The sequence below is a fragment of the Pteropus vampyrus genome, unplaced genomic scaffold (assembly GCF_000151845.1).
Source record: "Pteropus vampyrus isolate Shadow unplaced genomic scaffold, Pvam_2.0 Scaffold123, whole genome shotgun sequence".
Classification (NCBI taxonomy): Eukaryota; Metazoa; Chordata; class Mammalia; order Chiroptera; family Pteropodidae; genus Pteropus; species Pteropus vampyrus.
The window spans coordinates 4,466,954-4,480,282 of NW_011888904.1; the positions used below are offsets into that span (position 1 = coordinate 4,466,954).

Here is a 13,329-nt window from a genome sequence, read left to right on the forward strand (position 1 = left end):
TTCTGTTGATCAGTTCCATCTGAAAGCTAGCTAATTTATACATTGCACTTCTGTCAGTTGAAATTGTAAATTTTCTATTAAACATCTTAAATGTTTTCCCCTATCATATTATTATTATCAGCTTATGTTGTTGCCTTTTAATTTACTTTTAATTGGAATTAGATAATTTCTAAGATTAACACCTACTTGACTGCTTGTCTCCATTTCTGTTATTAATAACTTATTTTCATCTCCCTTCTGCATCTTAAATGATTACATTATGTACAGTGAAAGGTGTCTTGAATATAATTTGGTGCTATGTTCAAAGAACTGTAAATGTTTATACCTATTTATTCAGTAATCTCATTTCCAAGTATCTAGCCTAAGGAATAACACTAAATATTGAAAAGTATAAGGAGAGAAAGTGGCGTCCATGGATTGCAGTACCTACAGTCAGGCTGCAGCCCAGTGGGGCTACAGTGCTCTTACTGCCCAACCCACTCAAGGATATGCACAGACCAGCCAGGCATATGGGCAACAAAGTTATGGAACCTCTGGACAGCCCACTGATGTCAGCTGTACCCAGGCTCAGACCACTGTGATGTAAGAGCACACAGCCTGTGCAATGTCTTATGGACAGCCTCCTACAGATTATACTACTTCAACTGCCCCCCAAGCATACAGTCAGCCTGTTCAGGGGTCTGGCACTGGTGCTTATGATACCACTACCACTGTGGTAACTACCACTCAGGTTTCCTATGCAGCTCAGTCTGCATATGGCACTCAGCCTGCTTGCCTGGCTTATGGGCAACAGCCAGCAGCCTCTGCTCCTGCAAGACCATAGGATGGTAACAAATCTGCTGAGACTAGTCAGCCTCAATCTAGCACAGAGGATTATAACCAGCCCAGCCTGGGGTATGGACAGAGTAACTACGGTTATACGCAGGTACCTGGGAGTTATTGCATGCAGCCAGTCACGGCACCACCATCCTATCCTCCTACCAGCTGTTCCTCTGCACAGCTGACTAGTTATGACCAGTGCAGTTTCTCGCAGCAGAACACCTATGGGAAGCCTAGCAGCTATGGACAACAAAGTGGCTATGGGCAGCAGCTGCCCACTAGTTAGTAATCCTACAGCCAGGCTCCAAGTCAATATAGCCAACAGAGCAGCAGCTACAGGCAGCAGAATTCATATGGACAGGACCACCCCCAGTAGCATGGGTGTTTATGGGCAGGAGTCTGGAGGATTTTCCGGACGAGGAGAGAACCTGGAGCGTGAGTGACCCTGATAACTGGGGCAGGGGCAGAGGAGGATTTGATGGTGGAGGTGTGAGCCGAGGTGGGCGGGAAGGAGGACACGGTGCAATGGGCAGCACTGGAGAGTGAGGTGGCTTCAAGAAGCCTGGAGGACCCATGGACGAAGGACCAGATCTTGATCTAGCCCATCTGTCGATCCAGATGAAGACTCTGACAACAGTGCAATTTATGTGCAAGGATTAAATGACATTGTGACTCTAGATGATCTCGCAGACTTCTTTAAGCAGTGCGGAGTTGTTAAGATGAACAAGAGAACTAGACACTCCACGATCCATATCTACTTGGACAAGGAAACAGGAAAGCCCAAAGGTGATGCTACGGTGTCCTTTGAAGACCCACCGACTGCCAAGGCTGCTGTGGAGTGGTTTGCTGGGAAAGATTTTCAAGGGAGCAAACTGAAAGTTTCTCTTGCTCAGAAGAAGCCGCCAATGAACAGCATGTGGGGGGATATGCTGCCCTGTGAGGGCAGGGAGATGCCACCCCTGCTCTGTGGAGTCCAGGGCCCCAAGATGTCCTGGGGGACCCATGGGTCGCATGGGAGGCCATGGAGGAGAGAGATGGCTTCCCCACAAGAGGGCTTCGAGGCTCCTAGGGCAACCCTTCTGCAGGAGAAAACTCCAGCACCGACCTGGAGCCTGGCAGTGCCCCAATCTGGGTGTGGAAACCAGATCTTCACCTGGAGAACAAAATGCAACCAGTGTAAGGCCCCAAAGCCTGAAGGCTTCCTCCCGCCACCCTTTCTACCCCCAGGTGGTGACCGAGGCAGAGGTGGCCCCGGTGGCATGCAGAGGTGGCCTCATGGACCAAGGTGGTCCTGGTGGAATGTTCAGAAGTGACCATGGTGGAGACAGAGGTGGCTTCTGTGGTGGCCAGGGCATGGACCGATATGGCTTTGGTGGAGGAAGATGAGGTGGCCCTAGGGGTACCCCTGGACCTTTAATGGAACAGATGGGAGGAAGAGGCGGGCATGGAGGACCTGGAAAAATGGATAAAGGCGAGCACCGTCAGGAACACAGAGGCCGGCCCTACTAGATGCAGAGACCCCGCAGAGCTGCACTGACTACCAGATTTGTTTCTTAAACCAGAAAATATTTTAAATTTATAATTCTGTATTTATAATGTTGGCCACAACATTATGATTATTCCTTGTCTGTACTTCAGTATTTTTCACCATTTGTGAAGAAACATTAAAGCAAGTTAAATGGTTTAAAAAAAAAAAAAAGAAAGAAAAAACTACACATTCACCACACCTAATTTATAATTGTGAAAAATGAAAAATAATTTATTCCTAGATTTAGAACAAGGAATAAATAAGTTAGCTCTATTTTAGCCACTGAATAATAGATTATGCATCTATTTTTGAATGAAGGTAATAAAGACTATTGAGCAACTTTAATGTGATATAATGATAGAGGAAAGAAGCACTGTGTAAAATAGACATATCAAAAAGAATGAAAGGCAATAACAGAAATGGCAATTTTTTTCAGATGGTGAGAGAGTGCCTGATTTTTTATTCCTGTTTAAAATTATTATTCTTTTGTATCTTTTAATTTTAAAATCTAGAATTATTGAAAGTTGTAATTCTCACAGGAATCTTTTTTTTTCCCCTTTTCAGATGTGAATCTGGTTACACTGGACAGCACTGTGAAAAGACAGACTTTAGTATTCTCTATGTAGTGCCAAGTAGGCAAAAGCTCACTCATGTTCTTATTGCAGCAATTATTGGAGCTGTACAGATTGCCATTATAGTAGCAATTGTCATGTGCATAACAAGGTAGGTGATGACCTAAGAAATAATATCTTTAAATCAGAGGTGTGGGTAGCTCTTAAATTAAAGAAGAACCTTGAAGCACACTCAAAATGGTAGGGGCTTTAAGTCCACCAGTCTATTTAAAAATCCTAGTATCAGTTCATTGACATTCCATGTGGATCTGCCCTCTCCATATCTTGCTTCTTTAGAAGATGGACAAGAACTCATTCCCAGGGTTACAGGTCTATCTAGGCTGCAGGCAGAGAGAGCATGAGAATATTCAGTGGCATAAAAGAATTTAGGGATCTTAGAACTGTGTGGCAGTTCTGAGAACTGCATTCAGGGACAATAATGCTAGTAGCAGAATTTTTAGAATGGTCTACACATGCACCAAAGAGCCACATTGAAAGTTTTTAAGCCCAGCAAGATGTTTTATGCCCTAAGAATATACTTTATTCATAGTAAATACAATAAGAAAGGAAGAAACCAGAGGTTAAAGAAAACTACTTTTCTTATTATGTCATTGTCTTAATGTTATTTCATTTTCTGGAATACAGTCATAACTATTAAGCTTTAAAATTATCTGTCTTAACTAAAACTATTGGAGTTTCTCATAACTAAAACACCAAATTAGGTTACTTAGAGTGCAGTTGGCAGAAAACAGGTATTTTTCATACTGAGTAGAAATATCTAAGTCAGAACTGAACTGGACCTGAGAAAAGTCAAAGCAAATTGAGTTCATATTGTCTTTATTCTTTCCAGCCTCATGTCTCTTCTTGCTTACCTCTTCCTTACCTCCTTTGAGGTATGGTTTAGAAATCCCATAAACAACATCTGTATACTCTTCTGCATTATTCTGGGCAGGGGATTGGAGTACATCAAGCGCAGATATTGGCAGGCCATAATGGATTTATGGCTCTTCTCTCCAAGGCTGGATAGAGGCCAGACCTCCAGTAGTCTCAGCCATCTGGAGCTGAAATGATAAATCTAGAAATGATAAAAAAAAAATTGTTCTCTGAGTAACAGATATTTGTTATAAAATTTAGGCACTAAAGTCAGTGGACTTTATAGAACAGAAGATGTGCCCTTAGGCAAGACTATTGAGTATAAAATTGGGCAGTCGATTAAAAGTAGGGACGTAATGATATAAAAAGTAATGACAGCAGAAAGAGGAGATGGAAAAAACATGCAACAGCAGGCCTGTCCGTGGCTGTTTAATATAGGCTCAGAGGTTAAGGAATTTGTGTATGGTCGTTTGTGTGTGCTCATCCAAACCAGTAAGTGGAAATGCCTGGACTTGAATGCAGTGCTGCCTGATTCCCAAACCATTTTTCTTTTCACTGAACCATCTAGTGGAAGGTCCATGTTGTGTCACTTTGGGAAATAGATTTGCCAAGTGTGACCACTGCATGGAGAGCAAGGTTCACACTTGGTTTTGTAGCAGTTCAGGATTTTGAACAGGGGAGGAATTTCATACGAAACATTTTTTTCAGCATTAATCTGAGGGTCATTTGCAAAAATCATTGGAGGAAAGGAAATGTGAGGTCGGGGAGACCATTTAGGACATACTTAGAGTAAAGCAGAAGTTGGGTAATAAATGATTTGGAAGGTGAAAGAAATAAGGTAAAGGTAAGGGAAGATTTTGAGGCCACATGGTAGTGTCGTCTTTAAGAAGGTCCAAGGATGTTAGAGTCAGTGAGATGCAACTTATGAGTTCAGCTTCATTCTAGAGGAGTGAGGAGACAAGCCCTGAGATGGGAGGTACCTTACCCAAGACCGTAGAGATGGTTAAGCCCTTTTACGAATCCCAACCCAGCCTTTTATCCAGCTCTGAGCTTCTGTTCTCAGTGTGCTATAATCTTCAAGTATTAAATTAAAATGACCTGATGGGAAGTCTTCAAGTTAGTACTCTGCAGTTTGTACCCCAAACCCATTTGCTTTCTTCACAGACACTTAGACATCACAGGGTATTATTAACTGTGTTATGGTATTTTCACTGCCCACCGTCTCCGTGACTGAAGGGTCATTTCATTGAGTTTATCATAGATCTTTCCTTGAGGCCTGCCTTTTTATTGTGGTATTTTCTCCCCTAGACTATCTTGCTGTCTTGAATTTAGAATATGATAATTATGAATTTTTAAGGAGTGCCTCTCCCACGCAATCCATTACGGAACAGCTGTTCACTTATCCCATGGTAGCTGTTACATGTGAGGAATCTTCCTTTAAAAGGATGTTCCCCTGACCCACTTACCAAGGCCGCATGAGTAAACTTTTCATCTTTTAGATTTGGAATCTTCTTTCATGTTTTTAGACTCAGAATAACAGATTGGCAGGGACCTTGAATACCATCCTAGCCCTTAATTTATGGATGAAAAAAACCATAGCCCCAGGAAGTTGGGACTTTTCCAAGGTCATGGCGAATTAGTGACAGTTAAAGAGGTCGCTTGACCTCTCGACCAGTTTCTCCATTTATGAAATAGACATGATTCCAGCACTTTTCCCTCAGAGTATTTTTATGAGAATTAGGTAAAATTTGTGAGAAACAGTGTATAAAACGGAGCTATTACCATCGATGCTTTTAAATCAAGGCAAAGCAGTGTTCTTTGAATAAAACCATGGAACTTTAGGAGTACTCACCATCTCAAGATTTTATTGCATTAGTTTATAAATTCCTTGCTGGCGAGGTTGGTCCAACTCTTAATATTTTATATGTAGGAAAAGGAGGTTGCACAGCTAGTTTTTAGCAGAGCTCAAGCTCAGAATTGTCAGGCGTCATCTCAGTCTCTTTATTCCACATAGTGTAGCACAGCGCTTTGTGCATAGTAAGAGCTCATATGTTTCCATTCTAGTGGGCAGGCACAAGTGTAGCCATAACACAATGAGATTTATACCACGGTAGAGAAGCATGTATGGTAAAGTGAGAACAGAGTCCAGGAATACCCCTTATCCCCAGCACGGCTGTTCTTTATTGGGTTTTGTGGTTTGCCCAAGCAGGGTATAGAAGGACTTCTTCTGAGTCATTGTCTACAATCTTTAGGTATTTCCTATGTATTCATATCGGAAGTTAAATAAGCATATTTCTTCCTGATTTCTCCTTTCATCTAAACTGTTCTTGTCATCTCGGGAGGAAAGTATGTAGGCCATGATCTTTTCTACTGTCACGGGTTTATATGTTATCAGTCACTGTGGCAGGGAGTTTGCTGGGCCAGAGGCAGGATGAGGATTCTTCTTGGGATGCAAGTCAGTAGTAGAGACCCCAGGAATGAATTTCGCTTGTGTCCATACCTGCATCATGTATCTAACCCTCTCATCTCCCAGCTTTGTCTGGAGGATGGCCGTCTGATGTGTCGGGCCTCGTCTTGTCTTGCATCAAATAGCATCCTGTTTCCTTTTCATGTGATGATATGCTATATGGCTTTATGTGTGAAATGTACACTACTTTGGAAACATTTGAAATATCCTAAACAAAATGACATTTTCTTATCTTCTTTTTTAACTCAACAGAAAATGCCCTAAAAATAATAGAGGACGACGACAGAAGCAAAACCTAGGTCATTTTACTTCAGATACGTCATCCAGAATGGTTTAAAATGATGACTTTTATATTTACACTGACCATGTGATGTACATTTATTATGTCTTTTTTTAAAGAATGGAAATATTTATTTCAGAGGCCTTATTTTTGGACATTTTTTTAGTGTAGTACTGTTGGCTCGTATTTAGAATATTCAGCTACGACAGTTTTGGACTGTTTAGTAGAGTTTGTTTTCTGTTTTTAAATACAAAAATTGATTTCACAAATTTGTACCACATGGTAATTCTAAGACTTGTTCTTTACCCATGGAATGTAATATTTTTGCAAAGATGGACCACTTCACAAATGGTTACAAAGTCATACCCACTTCTTCCACAATGACCACAGCAAATGACCAAGCATGAACTAAAGGTAAAGATGTTTACAGATTACTTTTCTTACAAAACAAAATTTAGAAGGCACTGTGTTTAAATAAACATTTAAATGTTTTCGAGATTTAGTAACTGATTTTTTAGACACTGCCTATCGCATGAACTGTAAAGCTGTGTGTGTTAGATGTAAAATATTTATAAGATGTATGGACTGGAATTTGATTATTCCTCTCTTTGAAAAGTAATTCTGATAATTCAAAAAAGTATCTGGTAGTAATGATGGAACAGAGATCACTGAAAAGTAGATTTAGATATTGTGGAAATAGTATAACAAACAGATGGGAATAAAGCCTATTCTTTCAGTTAAACCACTTTAATACACAGTAATTTTTAAAGAAAATACTTGCTTTAACATAAATAAATTGTATCAGTGTTTGTGAATAAAATGCAAAAATGATTGTTAATGATTGGTGCTCTTGAAGTGAGCTTAAAAATTACCTAAGACCTCTATCTAAATTCGTCCTGTAGTAATAGCTATACTAATAGATAGTGATGTTTAAAGATCTGCAGTGTGAGTAGAGTGTATTCAGCTGTTTAACATGTAGTTTAGATATTCAGAAGTATGCATGTAGAATTTAATATGTTCAAAATTAAATATTAATTTTAATATTTGATTTGGAAAAGCATGTTATAATATAATGTTTTCACTACATGGTCTCTTTCGGTGTGTTTATTTACTACATTCTTTGATATTGATATGTCAGTGCATTTAATATATGAAATTAATAGAAAAAGCAGATTTTAGTTCAGAATTCCCTTTTGCTTTTACAAATACTACTGGAAATTATCTAAAGACAGAAACTTCACCCAACATTTGGAGTTTGCAGTTTTGGTCATTTGGCTTCTATGCTTAATGTTAGTAACATGGTGGCTTTAGTGAACTTTTTTGAAAAAAGCTTTCCTCTTCCATACACGCAGTCTTATTTGAGTCCCTTAGTCAGTCGATAAGCATGTTTGGAACAGTCCCCAGTGCTTTGCAAGGGTTCATGTTGCAGAACAGTCACGTATGGGTATTTGTAGTTATAAATACTTGACCAGTCTCCAGGGGTGGGGCTTCCAGCTCTTTAAACAACCCTGTCACCTGTTTAAGCTAACTTTTTGCTCCAAGTGCCAGCATTGATCGTGGTAGGCCACCTTTCACTGAGAAATAAATAAAATGGAACATAACGGGTCTGCTTCAAGTGCTGATAAGATCCACCAGAATCGCCTGTCAAGTGTAACAGATGATGAAGACCAAGACGCTGCCCTTACCATCGTGACTGTGTTGGACAAAGTTGCCGCCATTGTGGACAGCGTGCAGGCGAGCCAGAAGAGAATAGAGGAGAGACACAGGGGAATGGAAAATGCCATCAAATCTGTCCAGATCGACCTGTTGAAGTTTTCCCAGTCACACAGCAATACAAGCTATGTCATTAACAAGTTGTTTGAAAAAACCCGAAAAGTCAGCGCTCACATCAAAGACGTGAAGGCCCGGGTGGAGAAGCAGCAAGTTCACGTTCAAAAAGTTGAAACAAAGCAAGAGGAGATAATGAAGAAGAACAAATTTCGTGTGGTGATCTTCCAGGTAAGCCTGCATTTGAGTTTACCCTAATTGCTCCTGCAATCCTTCAGCTCTTTTAATTGCCAACGAGTCCTATCCGAGGTTTCCAACGTTGCATCTTAAACTATGTATATGTATAGGTATGTATTCGTGTAGTGGAATTCTGTCTCAGCAGAGACCTCAGTGTAAAACCATTTCTATGTTAACATACTATCATCAGCATTTTGAACCTCTGAACCATTTTGTGTAATATGAACTCTGTGGGTCATGGCTGAGGCTATTTCTTGCTTTCGAAACTTAATATTGGTAAGGTTTTTTTCAGCATATCAGCCATATTAGTGTGATGCCCTCTCAGAGACTTTGGAATGTTAGAACTAGAAGAGACCTGAGAAGCCTCTAGTTTAAAACACCTTTGAACTGTATAAAGAAGGAAACTGAGGACTAGTAGCTTCACAGTTTGTGTTTTTTATTATTATTATGGAGAGCCAGGAAAGCCTTAAACAGTAATATATAAGCTTTTCACAATATAATCTGTGTATTGGAATTTTTAGATATGAGTCACAATAATAAACTATTTCATAGTGAATCAGGCAATTGTTATTTTTCTTATTATAGTTATACAGACAGAGTCACATAAGTGATTCCTTATTTTGATTACAAAGTCATTTTACTTAGCTGATTTAACGGTTTTTGTGTGGCATTGTATATTGAGCTAAGTTGCTATATTACTGTACCATTGACACTCATATTTTTTGAAATAGCAGCATATTCATGGGAAATGCATAATATCTATAATATATTTTAAAACACTTACAAATCAAAAGGAAAAAGTTAAACTCTCCTGTCATGGTAGAAAAATGAGAAAGTCATGATCAGACAGCTCACAAAAGACAAAATAAATGAGCAGAATTTCACTTTCACTTCTTTAAATATTTGCAATTACTAAAATATACACTTGAAGGTTAAGGGTGAGAAAACATAGCACTTCAGTGTTCTGCTGATAGGAGTATTAATTGGTACAACATTTCTGGAGGGTGGTTTTGTGAGTGTGTATTAAAAACCTTAAAACTTCACAAACCTTTTGGCCCCAAAATTTCATGTCAAAGAATTTGTTCTAAATATAAAATCGGTAATGTATTCAGGGATGTTTGCTGGTGTACATATACAGTGTTATCACACTGTATTTTTAAAATGGATTGCTATCCATATGCATAGGAAATAAACCTAGAAGAATAAATACGAAATGCAATAGGAACACAGCTGGATTATGTAGGCAGATATTTGTAAGACACTAGGGATGTGGGCGATAACTCCCCACAGCAGTTCTTTACACATTAGTCAATTCTCCATAGCCCTCTGTTGACTGATAGTGAGTGGTATTTTGGACTTTTTTTTTTTAAAGAGGCTGTGGGTTATTTAGGAGGAAGAATAGGGAAGAGAGAGAAGTATTGCTTATTTCAAAAGTAGATGGGTTGGACTATGCTATTTGAAGTCCTTTACCATTTCCCTTTCCTTCCAGGTCCCTGGAAGCCCTACTTCAGACTTAAAAATTTGAAAGAAATCAGTCACCTTACTCTAGAGGCCAGTCTCAGTGTTAGTGTGTGTCCTGGGGATCTAGATTTGGTATTGGAGAATGCAGTATCCACGGGCCTTAACAGTAATGGGTATATGTCACCCTGCACTTGCATGGGACATACTAGCAAACATTCTTGGTATCCAGCATTTTTCCTGAGAATCTTTGTGCCAGGAGCGGACTAGGTTCCCATCAAGATTTAGAGAGGCTAGAGCAAAGAAGTTTCTGAAAAGTTCTAATTAACTCTTGTTTGTCTATTGACATAATTCTTGTTTGTAAAGTTCTATATTCACCTATTAATTCTCCGAAACTTGCTATTTCTCTCCTTTCTTTGAACTCCCATAATTACTTGATCCAGTAGAAGATAGTATAAAAAAGCAACTGAAAGGCTCTAGTTTAGGTCAGATCTCTTTTCTTGTAAGATAGAATGCTTTGAGCATTCTGTAACATTAAGTTGCTCAGAGAAAGCCCAGTTCGTCAGTAAGCACTTGCTGTCTGTGATAACTGGGAGAGCTTGTAGAGAAAAAATAAAGGAAATTACAATGGATATAGAACTCGGATTTGATGATTCACGAGATGTTAGAACACCATACAGTATTCACATGGTTATTCTTAGAGTTAAAGTTAATTCTTATAATTCATTCTCATAGTTAATATGTATAAGTAGTTATATTGAGAATGCCCCTTTTAACTAAAATTAACTTGAAGCTGAGCAATTCAGCTATAGTGTATGTTCATTTACATTTGGGTCTTTCCTCAAAAAGATTTCCCTGGATATATCTTTTGGTGGCAATCTTTCTTGGCATTTTATCTCCCACTGTTGTGTATCGCTGAGCTCTCACTTACTCCTGGACATCAGCATTAAAAAAACTATTTATTATTTCTCATACAGTTATCATTTCTCTTTGAACACTTTCACCTTGATGACCTTCTCATCATGTAAGCCCAGAGTCTCGCCATATCTTCTAATGATTTAGCTTACTAACCACATGACTGTGGTTGCCAAATGAGATGTTTGGCCATTCCCTAATAATAAGTTCCAAACATCTATATATTCCAAGTTCCCCTAACTATATTACTATGATGTTCAATCACAGCCACTTTACTCTGACCGAAAGTACTCATTTTTTTATGAAAAATCATCATTTTACATGTAATAATTATATTCGGAAATCAACTGGGATTCAACCTTGTACTCTTCAATTATTATTACAGTATATTCATCATTGACTCATGGCATCTCTGACTCACAAGGGTTGCAACAAAAACATCCACATAACAAGTACTTTCTCTGACTCTGCCTCTTTTGTTTTGTTTTAAAGACTGCTTTTATATAATTTGTTGTGCAATTGAAACAGTGTATGTGATTCCTGAGTTAACCTATATCTGATCTCACAGCAGGATCTTGAGGGTTTTCCCCACTACCAAGCAGTAATTATTCTATGGCTCTTTCTTTTTCTAATTATACCTTCTTGGGCCATACCAGCCCACTTAGCATTGTTAAAGCTATGCCCTGCAGCAGGTGTCAGGAAAGGAGAGGAATAATTTTGCTGTTTCTGATTCATCAGAGAGCTATGAGACACCCACCTTCCTTTTTTTTTTTTTTTTTTAAGGTCCTAAACTTTCCAATCTTATAGCCAAAGAATTTAATTTTAAATAAGTATCCAAAGAGATAAGGTTCCAGGGGTACCTTCTTGACTATCAGGCTGATAGGTTTCAAAATACATGTAAGTGTATTTCTTACATAGTTACTCATTTTTTGTTTTTTGAACAAATTTAATCTGGATCTTAAGAGCACAGTTTCTTTTAGAAATTTCAACTCATGGGCTTAGTTAAAAGTCTCATGATCTTTAAACGTTTAGTTTTAGAAATAATCACTAAATAGTGATTTGGGTTTCTTTAGCAGCTATGTTTCTGTGCTGGTTCTCAAAGTGACAAGTGTCTGCCATGTTCCCAAGTTCAGTTCTCATCCTTATCCTTTTGACACACTTGACAGTTGGTCCCTTCTCTCTTCTTGAAACTTGTTTTCTTTTGGCTTCTGGGAGGTCCTTCTCTCTCAGATTTCTCCAACCTCACTGGCTGATATTTCTCCTTTTGGTTCTTTCTCATCTTTCTTCTTATTTACCAGTCCAAAATATATTTATAACACCAAAATCCAAACATTTCTAAAAGTAAAAAATAATTTGTAACTTATTTGGCAGCAAGACCTAGCTTGACCTGAACTCATTTGGTGGCAAAATCTGCCCCGAATTAGCATAAAGCCATTTACAGTCTTTAATTCCCCCTTAGAGTTAATATTCATATTTCCTGCCACAAAAATGTTTGTTCCCAAGATCTCACTGAGAATGTTATATATGACATTTTCTCCAAATCTGAAATATTCTGAATTCTGAAACACACCTTAGTCTCAAGAATTTTGTTCAGGTCCTCTGTCCATTTTTTGATTGGATCATTTGGTTTTATGTTGTTATTGAGTTATATAAGTTCTTTGTATATTTTGGATATTAGGCTCTTATCGGAGGCATTGCTTGAAAATATACAAGAGTTTTGAATAGCAACGTATAGACCTATTCACTCAATATTTTGGAGACGTCTTTCCTCTAGTCTCATGATTTTTAATTTCATCTTTATGCTAATGACTCCTAAATTTTTCTCTCTGGTACAGACCTCCCTTCTGAATTCCAGACTTACATACTCAGCTGCCTACTTGACATCTCTGCTTGGATGTCATTGGGCATCTCACAATCATCATGTTCACATCACATGCTCCCCCTCCAGTCTCTTCCTCTTGCTTTCTTTGTCATTTAATGGCAAATCTGCCCTTCACTTGCTTAGGCCACATGCTTGAGAATTATCCCTGACACCCTCTAACACTCCACATCCAAATCTAACAGCAAATCCTGCTGACTCCTAACTTCAGAGTGGATGGAGAATCAGACCACTTCTCAGCACCACTTCTGCCAACACCCTGATCCATCTCTCATCTGATTAATCCCAGTGGTCTCCAGCTGTTCTCCTTGCTTCTTATCTTGCCTATTTTCAACAGAGTGAGCCTTTTACAACAGAGGTCAAGTCATGTCACTACTCTCCTCAAAACTCTTTTAAAGGCTTCTTCTCCCACTCAAAATAAGAGCCATAGTCTTTGATATCGGTTACAGAGCCTTTACATGGTCTGGCCCTCCTGCCACCTCTCTTGTCCTCTCT

General features: G+C 38.9%; 2 protein-coding genes and 1 pseudogene across 2 annotated transcripts in view; all 3 read left to right on the top strand.

Annotated features, from left to right (window-relative positions):
- TMEFF1 (transmembrane protein with EGF like and two follistatin like domains 1) overlaps nt 1–7,662 on the top strand; it is an 81,902-nt gene extending 74,240 nt beyond the window's left edge. The window contains exons 9-10 of the mRNA XM_011366271.2: nt 2,912–3,070; nt 6,551–7,662. Of these exons, the coding sequence (XP_011364573.1) occupies nt 2,912–3,070; nt 6,551–6,635 (244 nt within the window). The 3' untranslated portion in view covers nt 6,636–7,662. The remainder of the gene's footprint in view (nt 1–2,911; nt 3,071–6,550) is intronic.
- LOC105296268 lies at nt 399–2,488 on the top strand (annotated as a pseudogene).
- A 52-nt stretch (nt 7,663–7,714) lies between the features above and the next one.
- Nucleotides 7,715–13,329, top strand: part of CAVIN4 (caveolae associated protein 4) — a 9,728-nt gene continuing 4,113 nt past the window's right edge. Inside the window, exon 1 of the mRNA XM_011366272.2 lies at nt 7,715–8,576. Coding sequence (XP_011364574.1) covers nt 8,169–8,576 — 408 coding nt within the window. The 5' untranslated portion in view covers nt 7,715–8,168. The remainder of the gene's footprint in view (nt 8,577–13,329) is intronic.